Source organism: Haliotis rubra, unplaced genomic scaffold (genome assembly GCF_003918875.1).
Source record: "Haliotis rubra isolate DU_JTF1 unplaced genomic scaffold, ASM391887v1 Scf368, whole genome shotgun sequence".
NCBI classification, from domain to species: domain Eukaryota; kingdom Metazoa; phylum Mollusca; class Gastropoda; order Lepetellida; family Haliotidae; genus Haliotis; species Haliotis rubra.
Genome location: NW_025767044.1, coordinates 993,675 through 1,015,073, shown reverse-complemented (window position 1 = coordinate 1,015,073; position 21,399 = coordinate 993,675). Strand labels below are relative to the sequence as shown.

Genomic DNA, 21,399 nt, shown 5'->3' with positions numbered 1-21,399 from the left:
ATGATGTATTAGATTGACTTCTATCGCCGATATCCATTTAAAACATGCTTATATACAGATAACAATCACCATTAAATTTGTTTATTGCAGAGGCGGGGGTTATAACCCGGTTCAACATGACAAATGTAACAAATACCAGTATATCTCTGTCGTGGTCACCACCAAGTGAAACCAGAGGAAGTATAATTGGATACAGTTTGAACGTCAGCAGTGGACCAAATGATCAGGACTTCCAACTACTTCTAATTTGTAGTACTTGCAGTTATATACAAGAAACGGTAAGAATCACATTCAGATCTCGTGAAATGTATTATGTAATAAGAAACACATAATAAATGTTAAATATATGTTTACTTTTTCTTTTGCAATTTCAGCAAACATTGGTTACGATGAATGATTTGGTCCCTCTCTGTTATCTTTTCTGTGAAACAGATAAGCCAATTCATTAACATCCTCATGTATTGAGACCCGTGAAGGTCCGGGTTAGAATATTGATCTTCAGTCACCCATGCTTGTCGTAAGAGGCGACTAACGGGATCAGGTGGTCAGGCTCGCTGGCTTGGTTAACACATGTCATCGGTTCCCATTTGCGCAGATCGATGCTCATGCTATTGATCACTGGTCCCGACTCGATTATTTACAGACCGCCGCCATATAGCTGAAATATTGCTGAGTTTAGCGTAAAACTAAACTCACTCACTCACTCACCTCATGTATTTATATGTTGCTCAAATGAAATTTTGTAATTCTTATTTATGTTGAAAATTTGGATCATTGCAATAAGTTCAGCTGCACCTAATGATGGTATTATTTCAAGCTAAAGTTGGAAGCTGACGTTGGAATGAACATATCTCTGAACACAAACAAAGATGTCCAATACACCATACAGAACCTACTGCCATTTGAGAATTATACACTAACTGTGAATGCCTACAATGAAGCAGGGCAAGGTGAATCGTATCTCAACAGGACAAGAACCTGTATTGGTGGTAAGTTAATTCACAAATAGAAAGCTGGGATGAGAGATTTTGTGATATTGAACATTTATTGTGGGATAGATCTCCTTGAAATGAGGGAATTATATTTGTCTCACAGCATCAGGGGAGATTGTATCTGTATCTTAATGAAATCAAAGTGTATCTGTATCTTAATGAAATCAAAGTGGAAGGTTAGCACACAGGACGTTCTCAGCACAGATTCCCTGGCTTAATGCCAAGAGTCAAAACCACGAATACTTATGTCGTGCTCGTCCTATACGTTTGTGGTGCTTGGAGGACAAAAGAAAATTCTTAGCACTGAGACCCTCACACGAAGAAACCTGCCAGGTAATAGATGTCAGGTAACAGATATACGAACCAAACAAATTCGTGTGCTGGGACTAGCTATCAAGAGCACAACCCCGACAGCCTGAGTAGTACTTAGAATTGACATGTTTGGGAGTCCATGTATTCTCCAAAACGATCTGGGTGGTTCCGACTAGACAGCGCATCCAAGGAGAAGTCCTATAAGCTGTCTTGGCTACGTGTAAAGGAAACTAGGGCCCTAAGCTGACGCTGATCCTTATACGTCATTCATTTATCTTACTTATTGTAAATAAAAGTATTTAACCACCGAAGTCCGATGTATCAGACGTGAGCGATTCAGACTTTAACAGGAGGGTTTTATCTCACTTGTCGCCACAGAAACGTAACACCACCCGGGCAAAAATCCGTCCTGCTGGCGGGAAACGTTGAGAACATTTCTATACATTAAACTCAGACATAAGTGAATCGCTTTACTTTTAAAACTACTAAGTAAAATGTTTTCAAAGAAACATGTGACAACCGGGTTGATGGGCTGATCTCAGCATGGGTATTAGTGGGAACACTGGCCAGACAACTGCTTCCTTGTCAGATAATCAAAATTCCCCCAATTGTTTTCAACACGAAATATGTCTGGGTTTCACGAAATAAATTCGTTTAGAGTGTTGTCCCTTTGCAAAACCACGTTACCGCGGGCAAACTGTCAAAACGTTTTTTATTTTCTTCAAATGATGATCGTAGACTAAACGTGTAGAATATCGTCTGTCAACAAAACAATCTGCTCGTCAATCTGAGAGCGATTGTTTACATTGTTGTCATGCCCGCGGTCACATGTCATAGGGGGCAGATAACTCTAAATGGCAAAATCTGTAAAATGGCTTATTGGTTTTACTTTATTATATCCACTACACTACATCCCCCAAACTGGCGACATTTGTCATCACTGAAACGTTCTCTTGGGCGCCTATAGATCCTCATCATCAGCTTCACCTCGGGAACTCCGCTTCACAAAACTCAATCTGAAACAAATATAAACCAAACTGAATAATGATAACGGAAATATCGAACTTGTATTAACATGACATAGCCTCAAAATGGAGCAGACGACCGGGCGAAAATTCGGCAAATTGCATATATTTTCTAGCGCCGGAACACATATTTTTAGGAAGTGCCCAAACTGTAATTAAATGGTTAGTTGCCCTATATTAGTATAATGTAACTAATACCATGATTATAATGAGATTGTGACCTATAAATTCTCCTGCGGATTGTTCTGTAAGCAGTCTTAAATATGAACATAGGTGTGTTCCATCTGTTCTCGTATATGCCTGGTTCAGTTGGGTAAATCACTGGAAGAGAATTGACTATTTGACCATTTTGATGTGCTTTCTGATAATGATTGTCAAGGACTACACCATATTACAATACCGGTATCAAAGCTCCTCATGCTTATGGCTGCATGTCGCTGCGGCTACCAATCGTTGTGTACCAGAACGCTTTCATCTCTCCTTGTTAGATGATTTTCAGATATTAACACACACACACACACACACACACACACACACACACACACACACACACACACACACACACACACACACACACACACACACACACACACACACACACACACACACACCAAAAAGAACATAAAAAGAAGGCAAAACAAAACAAAAACACCCCCAACCCCCCAAATAAAACAATGCAGAAAAATACTCGTGACATGTGCATATAAGCCGTGTGTTGCAATTAAATAAACATGTTTTGGAGCATTACTTGGAGCATTTTACAAAACGAATCCTATGTACATTGTAAACATGATGTAAAATGTGAAAAGTAATCGTGATCTACAGTAATAATGGTCAGTTTGTTTTGAATTAGTTGAACCATTTATCTTATTTAGCATAATATATATTTGCTAAAGTCTTATTACGCGTTCCAAATGTGACGCCTGGTATGCCATGTTCCCCCAAAAAATAAGAGATTTGAAATCTGCACTTAGGTTCCCTCCTCTCTTTCAGAAAACAGTTGAATTCTCTCTTAATCAAATCGTTGCAGAATAGAAAAAATCACTGAATGAAGTTTAAATAAAGTGGCTAGTGGTCTCCGATTGTCTTTGGCCAATGTTTGTCTTTAAGAAAGTAAAACGACACTTGGTAGAAACATTTCACTGTTAAAAGTAAAAAAAGATATACTGCCATAAAGCCTCATCTCCTTTCATGATGACGTGACGCGTGATCAGGTCCAAATAGGCAACGTATTCTGCAGCAACCTATTTAATGGGATAAATAGTTTAACAGTGTACAGTGTAACAGTGGCATCTGACAGAGATTTGCATTAGTCGTTGAACGAAGAATGACCATATATTTGATAATTGGCCAAAGTGACCGCCTGTTTACCACGTATCACGTCATTTACAATGAAATGTAAACCTCTGTGAAGTTCATCTCCACTTTGGCTACGGTTTGTTTGTCCACAGTTGTTGTGCGCAAGTAGTTGCCTTTGGTTGACCAAATCGACATAATTCTGTCATCAACGTTACATAATCTACTAGGTACTGACTGCGAAACGTTAAGATCTTTTCCAACTTCCAAAATGCAAATTGCACGTAGTCGTTGAATTGAGTTTACAAGAATATCGTAATTCTCAGTCTGGGTTTTTTTATCAATGAAGTGTACAACGAAACACGACCTCGTTTTGCTTCGAATTTTACCCCAACCATGTTCACATGCACATGAGTAAGACGCTTGCACGAAATTGGCATGAATGCGCGCAATTCATAACACCTGCTGAATGGAATAATCATTTGTTAAATATAAGCTTGGTTTCCAAATAATATTACCACAAAACAGAACATCGCCTACTATTTTAATAGATTACATGAATATGTGTTCTTCTGTATTTTAGCTACGTTTTGTTTCCCAAGCTTAAAGAGCTACTCAATTTTGTTCCTGTAGTTCCGTCACCGCCAGAGAAGCTAGAGGTCTTTAATATCAGCTCGTCCAGTGTGACCCTGGTCTGGCAGCATGCTGACCACCAGGACGGACCGACCACCTACTACATTACAGTTGGGGAAGCATCTCACTCAACCTCAGAGAGCTTCGAAGAGAAAATGGCTGTCAATGTCAGCGGTATGTATTTTAAGTTTAATGAAGACGTATTTGTATATAATATACTGAACACAAGGACGGATCGACTATGTACTACATTGCAGTTTGGGAAGCAGCCAGCTTAATGTCAGATTCTTTCGAAGAGAAAACGATTGTCAGTACCAGTGGTACGTCTGTTTTGTTTTATGATCAAATGATAAGAGTTGTTGATGTACAAAATGATTTATATGATTTCTCCAGGTAACACTATTACGCAACTGCAGCATGTGGAACAATGATCATGATTGAAGTCTACAATAATATTATGATCAACTGTAACTTTGTTGACCACTGCGATCACATAAACCGGTTTTCCGTTGATGATGAGTTTCTAAAACCTGACAAACATAGATCAATGGTAAACAGGGTACTGCACTTGTTTATTTGTCGTTGAAACTACATTCAATATGAAGGTTATATTTATACAGGGATGTTAGGTTAATGCAACAGGAAAACACTCGCTTGATCAATTTCAATTTCACTTTGTACGTAGGAAATGAAATGCACACAGAAGTATTTCCCTGCCCAGTGGATTTATGTTTATTCGTATTTATTCGTGTTTATCGCTGTTCTTATTAGTCTAGAACTTTATGCGCATTTACTTGACTGTTTTGAGTGAAGATTGCCATAACACTACGGAACCCTGTTATTCCCACGTATAAATTAAATAAACGTACTACTAAAGCTGATAATTCTATCTATTTTTTGATTATTATCACCGCGTAGAATAATATCCGGACATTGTAACATGGGGTTACTGTGTCAATACTAATAGCATATGCTTAACAATACCGCTTCTAAATATGGATCAGTGTCATCTATCGCTTTGCAAAATTGGCATATTCAATTGCAAGAATCATTGATCTGCAAAAGTGCCGAAAGGAAAATGCTATCTGCATCAGTCCACACAACGCGAGCATGTAAGAACAAACTTTACGTTCACAATCCACCCTTGCACAAAACATTAATCCTTAACTTTCATAAACATTACATTCGTGACAAGACGCAAGGCCTCATGAAACGTGAAAAAAGGTATTTTGGCCATGAGGATGTTTCCAAATTTGAAACAAACGTTACAAAATGGATGTCTGCTGCAAATACATATTTTGACTTGTATCGTAATCGATATAGCGATTCATAAGCACATGCATGTGGTATGACTGAAATCGAACTATGTACTCTTCATTTAGCGGAGATTCCTAATGGTTAGGGAAATGTCTTTTTGTGGTTGATGTACATATTGGTGTTAGCGCCTCTGTTTATATTAACGTGTCTATTCTATATACAATAACATGATAAATATACACTGCGGTAAGATTGATATTCTATAAACACAATCTTGGAATGAGTTGGAAGATAATTTGTGTCGCGGGTTCAGGCCTTAGTCTTGCCATGCAGACAAAATAACGGACGGAGATCCTCGTTGGTGTAAAACATCTCGTTTATTGCCTGTGAATTATACAACTTTAGTAAGATGTTGTGTCAGCCATGCATGTGTGATGGCTGACGGATGACAATTGAATGTCAATCAATCAGGCATATTAATTATTCAATTGATAATCAAATAGCACAGTGGCATACGTTATAATTATGATAACAATTGAATAATGTTGATTGTTTACATGATGACGTCACATACAGGTGATGCATCGTATTATTGCTAAAAATATATACAGTTGGTGTTGATAATGAAAGGTTTATAAAATATAATATAATTATACTTTCACACACTGTCTTACGTGCTAGTGCTTAAGTTAGTAAATGATACGCGATAGATATATTTACTTTATGCGCGATCGGTAACAATATGTTTACTAATTTAAGGTACTTAACTGATAATAATTAGATATTTAGCACTATGAAATAGAGAAAGGATATAGAGAGGGTGCTTACCTGTGATTTATACAACATTAGTAAGATGTTGTGTCAGCCATGCATGTGTGATGGCTGACGGATGACAATTGAATGTGAATTCAAATTGTCACACGTCACAGGTGTAGAAGCCCGTGCTTTTGGTGGTGAGCCAAATACGGATAGCACGTACAACTCGATATATCAGACAGTGGAGAAGCAGCCTTCTGATGAAAAGATGTTTAAGTGTCACAATGACTTTTGCCTTTGAGTATATAATATTCGTATATCTACTTTTGTTCATATTAGTCATGAAAAAAGTGTGCAGCCAAAAATCAAAAGTAACAAGCATACTTGGGTTTGCCGCACCTGGTAATCGATAAAAGCGTGCGGGGTAGGACTGACAACATATTTGCCTTCTTTATTGTCATACCTTATTACACTTCAGGGTTCCATAACACATCCGTCCTGATTGAGGGACTCTGGAGTTGCTGGAATTACACCTTTAAGATCACAGCAGCTACTCCAGTTGGAAACTCAAGTGCTCAGTCTCTAAATGGAACTGTCCGGACTAAAGAGTCAGGTATAAAATGACTTTATTAACCTCTTTGTTCTGCTTTTAGTCCTCGCTGTTTCACATCATATACTCATTTAAAGAAGTATAGGAACACCCTTTACATTGTATACTTCGTCTTTAATGTAAATTGTAACCATAAATGAAGCACCAAAACAACGTCTAGATCTGAAAATTCAGATTCAATTAAGTGTACATGTTTCTGCAATATACAAAGCTGGCACATATATGCTATTGCATATCATTGTCTGCTACAACGAAATGATAGTGGGTCTGCGGGACTCGTAGCTTTTCTTTTAACTTAAATCTCAAAAGGCCAACTAGCTTAGAGGCAGGTAGTGAAACACGTGACAAATACCACTACAACTCAAACTACCTCAGAATACTCTGAACAATAGGTAGTGCAAAACGTGACAACTATTAGGCCAGTCGTGCATTAACTACTTGTATAATATATATACAAGTGGAAAAAGTATCGCAACACCTAAGATTGTTAATCCCAATGTGTAGTCATATCATAATTATGATTGTCTGTATGGTTATTTTGATTGACTTTAAGCATGCGCGCCATCTTTGGACTTTAACCAGGTACTTTCAAGCTATTTCAATATGTGTTTTCTTTAGTTCCATCACAGCCAAAGGAGTTCTGGGCCTTTGTGAACAGGTCGTCGGATGTGACTCTGTTCTGGGTACCCGCTGAACATCAGGACGGACCGACAACCTACTACATTAGAGTTATGGAAGAGACCAGCCTGAACTCAGGAACCTTCGCAGAGACAGAGTTCATTAGTGTCAAGGGTATGTCTTTTTATGTGCATAGTTTCTTCTTATCGTGAAATGAAATTATGTCTTGGTAATATATGAAGATTTATACCTGTTTTACTGGTACTCATACATATTCTTTGTTAGCTTGTTACTTTGGTGAAATAGCTATAAACGCGTGTGCGTAAAAATGAATACTAAAGTGCTCTTAACATTATTTAAAGCACATCTGATAATTGTATTTGGGATTGGTACACATGAGAGTAAGACTGTTTTACATAAGACTTGCTCAGTCTGTACTAAACTATGTGTATCATAATACTTTGCAATATAGTAACAAACTGAGACTTACTTGTTCTGAATGATGATAATGAAGTGTTAATCAACGATGTAAGATATCTGTGAACTCTCGAATGTAAAGAAAATATGCCAAAGCCGGATGCTACACTTGTGTGCGATATATCCATTTCTCATTTTTCTTCAGGATTTCATAATACATCCGTCTTGATTGAGGGTCTCCGGAGTTACTGGATGTACAACTTCAGCATTACCGCGGCTACTTCATGTGGAAACTCAAGTGTCTTGTCTGTGAACGCATCAGTCCAGACAAAAGAGTCAGGTACAAAATGCTATCGGTATATTTTCTATTGTACTTTTCAAGTTAGCTCATGAGGACTGAAAGTGCAAGTGGAATGTGGCGCTGTCTTGCATTTGGCTGTCTCCAACCGTATATGCAAACAGACCTACAGAATTACAATACACTAACGTGTGATACTTTAGCCTTCAATACCAATTTGAGAAGTACGTTGAATATTTGTACATGTGGTGGAGCGTGGTCCGTGGTGGCGCGTGGTCCTGTGCTCAAAGCTCAGGTCACAAATCGGTGCAGTTAAGCAGCGTCAAGCTCGGAGAGTCCTTGGATGGGTGACCGTGTTTGGCAGCTTGACTCCTGAGAGTTTCTAGGACTCGAGTCCTGCCCCACAACGAAGCACATGTGACACATGTGGTCTCACCTTAGGCAAGTGAGTTTGTTCAAAATTGTCTCTGTTCACCCAGCAGGAAAATGGGTACCAGGTGGAAAAAGTCATATGACTATAACCTTCTAGCGCCTAACAGGCAGCTTGGGTTATCCGGGGTAATATATGAGCATACCTAGTGTTGAGTTTGGCGCTATATAAATGAACACATTATTATTACATAGAGAATACGTCAAATAGCGTTTATTATATGTCGCATGTAATACAGAAAAAAGAGAGAATAAACACTCCTCCAAGTTACTCCTCCAAACACGACGAAAATGGTGAACAGTTCATTTTCAGTTCATCATGTGTGGCAAACTTCTCAAATTCCCCAAAATACCCCTCACTCACACAGTCTCTCACCCAATTTCTGAAGTTGGGACCTTATACAAGTCCACGAGCAGACATCCTTCAGTCTGCTCCATTTGACATCAATACAAAGTATATGATTCGTTTTCGTGAATCTTCTCAATTTCATGAGAACAAGATTAATATATAAACTCTGTCAAAAAAGAAACGCAACCCCTGTCCTCAGATATGAAAAATTCGTTTGAATGAAGTTATTGCTTCCAAACTAAATTTTATTCGAATGTATTGAAATGATACACGTAATTAATGAAGATTACCATCCAAACAACTGCATTTGTACGCATAAGTGTATTTTATTGCTTATTCCGTCACAACGCATGAAATGACCCTCATGGTGACTTCGCACAAAAAAAACACATGCAAATCATGAAAATGGCAGTTAATGTAGGGGTGTATAAAAGCCCATGTGGTTCCGTATTATATTCATTCATTTGTCGCCGAAAAGCTGTGTTAAAAATGCCACGATTGAGTGCTGCCGACCGAAATATCGCCATTGGTCGTGTTCAAGCCGGAGAAAGTTTTGGAACTGTTGCACGGCACCTAAATGTTCACAAAACAACGATATCCCGACTTTGGAGCCGCTACAACAACTTCAATTTGACCAACGATCGCCCGAGAAGTGGAAGGCCAAGAATCACGACCCCCCTTCAAGATCGGTACATCCGGGTCCATCACCTGCGTAATCGGCATGCCCTACCAACCGTGAGTGCCACACAAATACCAGGTTTGAGGAGAGTGTCAGCTCAAACGATTAGGAACCGTCTGAAAGAAGCGGGTTTACGTGCCTGTAGACCAGTTGTTGGACCTGTACTACGCCCCTACATCGACGCCGACGACTCAGGTGGTGCAACAACGTAAGGATACGGACTTTACAAAACTGGAGGCGAATCTGGTTTTCTGATGAATCACGTTTTCTTTTGCAACGTCACGACGGAAGACAGCGTCTGTATAGGAGACGTCATAAACGTTTTGCGCCCATCTGCGTCCGACAGGTGGACAGATTTGGCGGAGAAAGCGTCATGGTTTGGGGACCATCTCATACAACCAGAAATCAGACTTGGTGATCGTTCCAGGGAACCTGACAGCCCAACGTTACATCAACCACGTGTTAGAGCTTCACCTTCTCCCGATTATTGACCAACAGACACAGATTTTTCAACGGGACAACGCCCGGCCTCATACTGCACGTGCAACAATGAACTTTCTGCAGAATTCCAACGTCAATGTCTTGCCATGACCCTCTAAATCACCAGACCTCAACCCTATTGAACACCTGTGGGATACTCTGGATCGACGCGTACGTCAACGTCAGCCGCCGCCACAGACGCTGCAACAGCTCGCCGTTGCACTGCAGGAGGAGTGGAGAGCCATTCCCCAGGAAAGAATCCGGCGTCTTATCCGTTCTTGTCCAAGGAGATGCCGTGCAGTGATTGCAGCGCGTGGTGCTCATACGAGATACTGAGAAAGACGCCCCCCCTGGTGACAAACTGGTGTCTGTGAGATGACTTTTGAAATGACAATTTTTAACATGCCCATCTGGGTTATTATTCTGCCAAATGTCAGACTTCTGTCTTAAATAATAAAAATGCCGTGTCGTCCTAAAACTTCACATCAAAATCTCTAAAATACAGGGGTTGCGTTTCTTTTTTTGACAGAGTTTATATTAAATATATTGCTCGTTAAATTTATGCCTTAGATTAAATTGTTCAATAAAATGTGCGAAATTTATGAAATGAGTTTAATAAAAGACAATGTCAAGGGAAATCTAAGCCGGTGAATTGTAGCTATTGGTGGACCAAGGGTATCTTAACAACCCTTCGTTGTTGACCTGTGCGACACCCGCTCATCAGTTGCCCATATACTTTCAAACAACTGCACGCATTTTCGTAATAAATCATATTTTTCATGAATATACATTGGGATATACTGGAGCTGATACTTTGTCGCTTTCGGAGAAATAGCTTTGTGTGAATTTTGCAATGTTTTTTCACAGTAGTTATTTTATAATTACACTATTAAGATAACAATGATTACAGAACAATAAAGCAACTTCTTTTCGACAGGACCCATCCGGAATGTTTTCATATAATAAAGAACTTGTTTTTTAATCCATAGCTCCCGGATATGTAGAACATATTCACATACATCATGTTCAAGACAATTATACAAGTGCTGAAGTCTTCTTCTCCTGTCCCAATGAAACAGAAAGACATGGCATCATAAAATATTACATACTGTCGTATGAAGCTCAGGTATGTCTTCTTGAAGGCAAATTATACTTTCGCTTTCTATTCCCTTTTCTATTGCCAAAAACGTACTGATAACAAATAGTTACGTTCATTTTACTTGGGGTAAAATCTGCCTGCATAAAGCATAATACACTGCCTCGTGTCAGGCATAAAATTAATAATATCTACAGAAATATCTATGACCAAAATGTATCTTCAGTGTATGGGCTTTGTTCATACTAACCTTTGTGAGGAATAAGCTTGTTTGCTTTGTTTGTTTCTGACAAGAGAAATATGCATCCACCGTGTTAGAAAATCCCCAAGGAGTGAATATTTCAGCTCAACCTGAGTCCAACTGTAACTACTCACTGGTGGTACCCGTGACAGCTCAAGTAATCTACAACTTCTCGGTTAGTGAGATCAGACTGTGGGGACATTAACTGTGCAAACACATACGGTTTGAGTACACAGAAGATTCGATGTTAAATACTCTTTACGTGAATCTTTCGGTTACCTTTGTTATGATTATCTTCTAAAAATAATGTAACACACTGTATCTCACTTTGCTTCGTGATTCTCATATATAGAAATTCAGGTATATTCAGTTGTCACTTGCCTATCCTAAAAGCTGTACTTATCGTTCTTTACCATCACCACAAAATAAGAGAGAAACTTGACATGAATAAATTTCAGGTACAAGCATACAACAAGTATGAAGGCAAAAAATCAACCAAGAGTTATATCACACCGACAGGAGGTACGTGAAACGTTTTCGGGAGCACAATGTGGACATGTCATTATAACTGATCATCATATTTTGAGGGAATGGTCAACTAAATGTCTTAATGTTTTCACCGAAGTCCGCTTTGAACAGCGTGCCAGCATAATGTGAGGGGAAGCCCAAATGAAGATCCTGAATAGCAACATATCTATTCACTTCAAATTATCCAAAATAATCTCCAAACAAATTCAATTCAGGCCCTTTACATTTTATAGGTTACATGTTTAAATACAGCTTCCAAGGTGAATGTGGTTGCATCCATGTTTGACGACATTCACGTTGCTTCTATAATACATATAACTTCAGTTGTTGACTAATTTATACGAACGTCTTCATACTTAATATGGATTTATGAACCTTTGGTATTCCATGGATATCTGTACAATCTCTCCGTTCCTCCAAGTCGAATATTTTTGTAAATGGAGCATAGTAGCGTAGGCTGTATCCAAGTTGATTTACGATTTGAATGTTTGCTTTAATCCCCATTATCATGATGCCATGAGCCGCGGCCATGAAGATTCCTAAATCGTACAATTTGTAACAAGCCTGGTAAATATTAACTACTATTAACGGATTCAGTACCACACGAAAAATGAACCTGTTTCAGCACAGACTTTGAATGTGCGAAAAGATTGCCAGTACCTGCCTGATGTCTAGATATAGCCGTGATGTCTGGAAAGAAATACCTTCTCAGTATTTAACATTCTATTCTTGGGTCAGAGTCTTACATGTGCATAACTTGAATACGTTCGTTTTCCAAGTGTCCGGTCCCGTGGCTAGTTTTGATGCACCGAGTAAAACGGCACATTCAATAACAATACAATGGACCAAGCCATCACTTCCGAATGGCAACATCCTTGGCTATCGGGTGAACGTTACATCAGGCGGCAAATCTGGCCGAGTTATAAATGTAACTTGTGACCAGATTAAGGTAGGCATGAGAACAGTCATAAGATACTCTTAGTCAACAAAAAGCTTAAAATACCGCATATTATCATTAAAACTACAATTGAGTCTTTCACTGGACATATGAACTCTTTCACATTTGAGAGGAAGAAAGAATGTGAAGTTGGCGCCACTTCAAAAACGAATAGGGCCCCTATTGTCATCTAAAACGGAAGTCAGTTTGACAACGAAATTACAAAAACATTGTTCATGTGAATATATGTATTATTTGAAGTTCCAACAGAAACAAGAATGCAGAGCAGTTGAAACGTCGATTACAAAGAGTAATGCTGTTGTCAACGGAGATGGAAATGGCCAATACGACTACAATATCACAAACTTACTGTCCTACACTAACTACACGATAGTTGTATCTTGTGTCAACATAAATGGAACAGGGGAGGAAAGTATCATCACTGTTCAAACGAACATGACTGGTGAGTGTGATGATGTCAGTGGTATTTCAAGTATGGCTCTTAATTAAGGGTTACTGTAGTGATATTTGCAACATGACCAGCTATGGGACGTAAGGTTGAGTTGGTTGGTTGGGTTATTTTTTAACGCCGCACCCAGCAATATTACAGCTTTATGACGGCGCTCTGTAAATAATCGAGTCTGGACCAGACAACCCAGTGATCAACAGCATGAGCATCGATCTACGTAAATGGGAACCAAGTCAGCGACCCTGACCACCCGGTCGAGTCATTGTCCTCTTACGACAAGCATGGGTTGTTGAACACACATTCTGACCCGGAACATCACAGGTTCTGGAGAGCTCTGTGTAAAGACATCTGTACCATTCTATCAGCACGTTTAGTGGCCATCTTGATATGACAGAACCCGAAAGTTGATATCAACTCAGACACATTGTAAAGGCACCGAGGCGATCACTCCATTTGATAAGCGGAGCACCAGCTGGGGTAACAATACAAATCACCACTGAAGACCAATTCTAACCCATGTCCAGAAAGAGGAGGTTTTTATGATCTGGAGGGTTATCGTAAGTCATGATGGTGTTTGCGCCCTAAACGTATCACAAGAGTAGGAGAGCAGCAACGTATTGATTCATACATATTATTGTCACTGCCATTTGACTGCTATACATGTACAACATTATCAAAGTTCGCTGAATCGGTAAAAAAAGCAAACCGGTTCATCTTCTTTAAGAGACAAACGGTGGTATTCAGTGAAACTAAAGCGTAGTTGAGATCATGCCGTCGAATATATATCCATGAAATGTCTGGTATCGATCCTTAGGCCTATTGACCACGCTTTTCATCAGGAACTGCTAAAGGTGTCATCCTAATGTGTGTGTATATTTTTTCACAAGTACATACTCATTTAGAAGAGGCAGGTAATAAGAACCTTACAGATACTATTAAACATGGACTTTAGTTACTTGTATTCTTCACTAATTCCAAAAATGTATTACAATATACATAGATTTAGAATGATATGTGAAGAAATAACCCTCTGACCTGCATTTATTGCATTGTGAGGGGCCTAAGGTAACGTCTTGCAAACCACATAAATACATGATATATATCCAGTCTAAGAAGTCACAGTGGGTGAAATGGGTAATGTAAGGAAAAGAGATAATATTTTCCTTTTCAAATAAGATAAAGTCGGTGTTTTGTTTCTGTAGTTACGTCACCGCCAAGGAAGTTCTGGGCCTCAGTCAACAGCTCGTCCAGTGTGACCCTGTTCTGGACCCACGCTGACCACCAGGACGGACCGACCACCTACTACATTACAGTAGGGGAAGCAGCCAACTTAACCTCAGACATCTTCCAAGAGAATATGGTAGTCAGTGTCAGCGGTATGTCTTTTAATTTAAATGAATGAGTGAGTGAGTGAGTTTATTTTTACGCCGCACTCAGCAATATTCCAGCTATATGGCGGCGGTCTGTAAATAATCAAGTCTGGACCAGACAATCCAGTGATCAACAGCATGAGCATCGATCTGCGCAACTGGGAACCGACCACATGTGTCAACAAAGTCAGCGAGCCTGACCACCCGATCCCGTTAGTCGCCTCTTACGACAAGCATGGGTTACTGAAGGTTCATTCTAACCCGGATCTTCACGGGTATTAATTTAAATGAAGACATATTGGTATATAGAGTGACATTCCGTCAAGTAATATTGCAACATTAACTAAGCTTTCTACATTGATAAGGAACCGAGTTAACAGGGTACTGCACAAACTGTAATTGTAATTGATGGAAAAGGTAAGCATATATTACGGTACTCGATTGTTGACGGGTTAGTTTACTGGTTGATTACGGGTTACAATCCGAGTCATCTACGGATGTAAAATAACGACTAGGGCAGCTGCAGGACAGACTTCTGTCCTGATATGTTTCTCATTACACTCTGGAACTCGGTTGCCATATGCAAATTAAGTAGTAGTAGCAAGCCATCCACCGCTTAATTTTACCTCAAAGAATACAATACGGATAATGACATGGCACTGCTGCTTCAATAGTTACTACATTTGCCACTACAGTTGCCAAACTATCTGTATCGGTGTAAGTCGAGCATGTAACAACACACATGTTGCAGAGGTCTTAGATTCATGATGGATCGTGTTGTATTGGTGTGAACGTATAGCACATTAAATTACATTTGTGACGTCATTCAATTGTCTGCTCGCTACATTACTTTTCGGGAATGGAGCGATGTGTACCAGTTTTAAATTAAAGCCTTCATTTTGTCATTTTGACATTTAATTTTGATAACTAATATTCCCAATTCTTTGAATGCAATTTAAGTAGGGTAATACCCTCGTAATTCTCCATTCCTTAACAATAATGTGCCTCTGCTCCATTATTTTTAAGGAATAGAGAGTTACTTGGACATTACCCTCTACTTAATGTACATATTGTCTATTTACATGAGTCAATTAGCAGATTCCGTATTATGTTAACCATCGATGTCTTAACCATCCTTTTTGTGATCTGTGACAAAATATTGATACACCTACCAGTATATCCTGACAAACAACTTGTTTAAATATTCTTGATTTACTTCATTCACGTGAAGTATTGGAGTAGCATGTAGATACTACGTAGAGAGGTACCTTAGCATGTATTATAATTAACACTTACTGTTTTTTTTTATTTAATTACATGTTTTTCCTAAAATTTGATAAAACACACCTGTTATTTGATAACTACTTTTTGGGGAAGGAGAAACAACACATTTGTCTTCTTTATACTCCTACGTTATTATACTTCAGGATTTTATAGCACATCCGTCCTGGTTGAGGGTCTCCGGAGTTACTGGAAGTACACCTTCAACATCAGAGCAGCTACTCCACTCGGAAACTCAAGTGTCTTGTCTCTAAATGAAACTGTCCGGACTAAAGAGTCAAGTACACAATGCTATAATCATCCTCATTATTTCTCTTTTAACTTTCCGCCATGTAGCTGGAACATTGCTGAGTGCGGCGAATCTAAACTCCCTCCCTCTTTTGACTTTAGTTCACCAGAACCAAAAGTTCAAATGAAATGACCAGGTGAATTACCATTCGTTGTCTAGATTCGTTGATAGATGTACCAGCAACTTTCAATGGACATTGTTTTTGCGTTTTCATCATTCAAAACCCTTTTAGAGATCTCTTAGAGAACGATTTGAAGTATTTGTTAAAATAAGTACAGAAATCAACGATTTGACTTATTCATGTTTGTCTTAATTCTTCCAAAGCCTCCCCCCATAAAAGTGTCTCAATTGGCATCTACAAAAAGTGGAACTACCCAGTCGGGTGAGGTGAGGTGAAATTGGGTTTAACGTCGTGCTTGAGAATATTTTGCTCATATGATGACGTGCATGCGTGTGTATGTGCATGTGCGGCTGCTTGTACTAGCCCAGACTTAAGCTGGTTTTATAGTACTAGCCAACTAAGTTACCATGCCGCAGTGAAGCATGAATACCCCACTCAGACACATTATACTGACTCCAAGCCGACCAGTCCTTGTTGTACCCATTAATGCCGAGCGCCTGGCAGGGACCAACAAGTACCACATTTTAACGTCTTTTGGTATGACGCGGTCAGGGATCGAACCCGTGACCTTCCGCTCTCCGGGCGGACGCTCTAACCACTACACCGCGGAGGCGGTCATCTACCCAGTTGGACTAATGTTGTGAAACATTTTGCCGAATTACGTGATGCTAATAATCACGATGACTAAAAGACAATAGCTGGAACCCCTTATATATACAAAACTAAGTTGCTAGAAAATTCCATAATGTTTTCTGATACCGAGGAGTCTTCCACTACATTCTGGCACTGCGTAAATAGAGTAAATATATTAGTCAAAATATTCCTACATGTACAACGTATAAAAGGTGAAGCATTGTTGCACAACGTATTACACTGCCTCATAAGACTATTAATCACAGTTCTAACATCACGAACAGAGTAGGTTTTCCTGTAAATTAGTTGACAGGAGGTAACATTGTGCCGTACGGTATGATCAATAATTCCTCTCTAACGAACCCTCTCCCTGGCCCATCTCTCAAGTAGTACAAGTTCGGCTCGTCGGCTTTGATGTCCACTTTATCTATGTTGTAAGTTTTGACTGACCATATCGGATCGGTGGCTCGCTTACGACTATCACCCTCGTGTTCCCCCGGCTGGTATAGGTACCTCACTAGGGCCCTATCTGGTATCTGTTTCTCCTTCCCACGCAATGGTGCAGCCGACTCTGCCACTATTGATTTTAGTTTGATAGCGTCGGCTGGTTTCTTGCCAGTGAGCCGAGTGGCTTCATGGTTGATGGCCGACACCACCTGAGGTAGCCGCGCTACCCATTCAGTCGATCGTTTCCCCGGGTTGGCCATCTCTCTCGCATACTGATGTCCGAATAAGCGCTCAGCCAAAGTCCTATTGAATCTCTCAACTATGGCTTGGCTGCGATGGGCTCCGGCCGTGCCACGCCTGACCTTGGTATCGTGTTTGTCCAGCAGGTGTGACACGACACCCATGAACTCCCGCCCGGGGTCAACTTGCAGCTCTGTGGGCCACGTCAGCGGACTGCGTTTGTATATGCGTTCGAATCCGCGGGCTACCTGGGCCGAGTCTTTCGCGGTTAAGGGTTCGGCTTCCTTGTAGCGACTGGCCACGTCCACGACGGTTAAGGCATACTTGTACCTCTTATCGTGGGGTAGGAACAGGAGGTCGGCCTGGTGAACGCTATTGGGTATGTTAATACCGAACTTCCTTCTAGGCACGTAGCGTGGTGCCGGTAAATAGATCTGCCACAGGGCTTGTTTTTCAAGCCACGCTTTGGCCTCCTCCGGGGGGTACTCGCGCCATTTTAGCCAGCTTATGTACGGCGCTAGCTCCTTTCCAGTACCCACGCGGGCTGTAGTAAATAGCCTCAAACTTTCTCTGGTTCCGTGACATCGTCGCCCCAACAGGTTATACACCTATATACACCTATGTTCTTGGTTCAATTTTCTCATGCCCGTACGCGTACGTGTTTATCCCATCAATAGCTATCCAACGCTTAGTGTCCATCGGCGACAGGGACGTCTTGTTTATAGTCAGTCCGTATATCCTATGCCCATCACTTCTAAGCGTGTTCATTTTATGCCTAAAGGTACGGGTCTTGAACAGGGCTTCCTTGAATCTGGCGTGTTTGATGTGTTGTTTCACCACGTACTTCTTAACACCCTTCGCCTTCCGGATCTCACCATTGTCGGCCTTCAGGATGGAGTACATCTTAGGCCTCAAACCTATGTACTCAGCTATGGGCGTGCCAGCACACTCGTCCTTCATCTTACCTAGGACCTTTTTATTTACCGTGCTGTGTATGGCATGGTCCTTGGGGTAGTCGCTGGTGTCATACAAATCGAGGCGTTTTTTCATGTCCTCGTACACGTCCTCGGTTCGAATCTCCATCAGCAGGGAATCCGTGTCAGTGTACAGCACTTCACACCTGTCGTCGTACTGTTTCTTCAGTTCGTTGTAGTAAAAGTCGTACATCAGGTGTTTGGATAAATCGAGGATGCTCATCCCCACGTAAACAGGCCGGTTGAATTTTATGTGGCTTTTCTTCATGTGTAGGGCAACCAGGTCGTCGGTGAATATCTTGCTCCGGTTGAATGCCGGGCTGGCTATCAGTCTCCTGAGCTTGTCTTCCTCATTCGACCGAACCAGCTTCACGGTCACGCGTTTCCTCAGGTTCTCCATAGTCTTACCAAACACCGAGTTGTTCATGAGCTTGTAGAGGTTTTTCTCAAAGTCACTGGTGGCAAGCTTTCGGAGGTCTGTGTTCATTCTGATGTATGGCTCCATCCAGGGGCTCTGGTTGAACACGAGCACCCTGTGTATTTTGGTCAGCCTCATACCCAACGACAGGTACAGCTGTAGGTTGCGATAGTGAACGATGTACTTGGTCTTATTCATTAAGTTGGGCACGAGTTTTTCAACGTCTGCCACCCGCCCACCTAACAAGTTATGTTGGTACTCAGACATCCAGTCTGGGTTAACCCTCATACGTTCGGGGGCCAGGGGGTAGCTGTTGTGTGATGTGTGTAATGCCTTGGGGTATTCCAAGTCCACCTCGAGGATATAACCTTTGTTCGAATCGTCCGCGATGCTCATAACATCGACCTCGTGCGATGCCCATTCGAATCCCCCTGTGGGTAGATACTGGCTCATGGCCCAGCCGTACAGGTTGTTGGCGTCGAGGTAGAGAATATGATTGGTTGGCTTGCTCGGGTCGTAGCCCTTCACGTATTGATTATTTGCTTTCGCGTATCGTTTGGTTGCCATGGAAATCCCACCTCGCAAGCCTTTCTCAATGAATAGGTGCATGTCGTAATCGGTGAGCAATTCCAACTTAACTCCGGTCTTTTTCAACAATGCATCCCACGACAGACCTGGGCTGGTGTAATACCATGCGGGGTCGAGTTGATACTGCTTAAAACACGTCCGCCTAAACGTCTCAAACACGTCGGCTAGCAGCAGTACATCTGTCCTCAAGTACAGGTCGTGATAGTCACCCAGATTCTTACAGCCCAGTTTATTCCATACGTTAATCGCGTGCGAGTAATCGTCTTGGGATATTGTCGAGTCGGTCAGGTTGCTGTAAAATTCTCTGATGGGGGGTAGTCGGGTCTCGGCGAACTTGGCCCAGCCATCCATGTACTCGTAGGGGTACACACCCTTCCTCATCAGCAGGGGTCGAGTCTCGGCGTCGGTGTATCGATCGGTGATGGGGAAGGTATCGTTGGCCTTGACCAGACTGTCGAGTGACGACAGGAGGAACTGAACCGAGTCGATGAACCTCAGGCCATTTAAGCTGAAGGAGATGTATCTCTCCATGTTGTTGGGGATGCACGTCAGGTTGCCGTCGACTTTCGCGATGGCCTGCATGATCAAGTGAGAGTCGTACCCTCTCAAGTTGTGGAAGACCACGGGGATGTTTATTGTCTTGGGGGTGATTCTAAGCTTGAGGTTACACGCGCTGTGAGCGGCGCCTCTATACTTACCGGTGACGTGGCAGTGATCTCTCACCGAATCACCGTTCAGTGGTGAGTCACACACGTGGCAGTGAGTGCTGCAGGCGTGAGCTAGCCGGTCGGCTTGGGTCATACGCATGGGAGCGACTGTATACAGTGCATTCCTGATAGTTTTTTCTTCCTCCTGCAAACACTTTAGAAACTTTTCAGCCGCGTCGGGACCCCTATACACTACCGGAGCTTTCGTTTCCCCATCACATCGGACGACCACGTATCCAAACCCACAGGCCTCATGCTCCTGTGTTTTGTGTGTGGGTGGGGTACCCCCAACAGCCTCAACAGGTTTGACCAAGGCTTCAAAGTCGGCGTAGATGACATAAGGCACAGACATTTGGTTCTTGTGGTTGTCGAATTTTAGGATATTGTCACCTTCCTTGGGCATGTCGACTCGTATGGCCGTCTGCCCCACACCTTGGCAATCCCCCGGTGGGATTCTAATAAATCAGCTCGTGTGAAGCCGTGTAGGCATCGTTCGCAGAAGTGACTCTTTTCTCGGTGTGCCGATTGGTCGTACAACAGCCTGCTAAAGTGTTTTATCCACGCGTAGTGGTACTTATCACCTCGCTGGATCATGAATATATTGATAACGCGGCGACCCAGCTGTCCCCCCAACGGACTGACCCTGTGCACTATTGTTGTGTTACCTTCGTGCCCAAAGACGTTTATGGCTATATTATTCTGTTTTTCTATTTTAGTTATCTGGGATATGGGGGTGGGTTCATCTATACCATCCCAGTTGAGCCCATCGTCTTGGGGATAACTAGAAGGCCTGTTCGAATTAGTGTCAGCTGGAAACAAGGCTGACCTGATAGCTAACCTCAGGCAATCGTCTCCTCTATTCTTGACGTTGACCATGGCCTGTTTTTTCTTATAGTAGGGGGCAAGTCT

At 41.4% G+C, this 21,399-nt stretch overlaps 1 protein-coding gene and 1 long non-coding RNA gene across 2 annotated transcripts in view; both read left to right on the top strand.

Moving 5' to 3' along the window:
• The first annotated feature begins 109 nt into the window (after positions 1–109).
• Positions 110–864, top strand: LOC124285733. Its single transcript, XR_006900874.1, has 2 exons — positions 110–278; positions 824–864. It is a non-coding gene; the product is annotated as an uncharacterized LOC124285733 (long non-coding RNA).
• A 3,618-nt stretch (positions 865–4,482) lies between these two features.
• Positions 4,483–21,399, top strand: part of LOC124285742 (phosphatidylinositol phosphatase PTPRQ-like) — a 37,455-nt gene continuing 20,538 nt past the window's right edge. Inside the window, exons 1-11 of the mRNA XM_046722015.1 lie at positions 4,483–4,578; positions 6,750–6,884; positions 7,500–7,673; positions 8,122–8,256; positions 11,141–11,277; positions 11,541–11,663; positions 11,947–12,010; positions 12,796–12,965; positions 13,224–13,416; positions 14,625–14,798; positions 16,220–16,354. Coding sequence (XP_046577971.1) covers positions 4,500–4,578; positions 6,750–6,884; positions 7,500–7,673; positions 8,122–8,256; positions 11,141–11,277; positions 11,541–11,663; positions 11,947–12,010; positions 12,796–12,965; positions 13,224–13,416; positions 14,625–14,798; positions 16,220–16,354 — 1,519 coding nt within the window. The 5' untranslated portion in view covers positions 4,483–4,499. The remainder of the gene's footprint in view (positions 4,579–6,749; positions 6,885–7,499; positions 7,674–8,121; positions 8,257–11,140; positions 11,278–11,540; positions 11,664–11,946; positions 12,011–12,795; positions 12,966–13,223; positions 13,417–14,624; positions 14,799–16,219; positions 16,355–21,399) is intronic.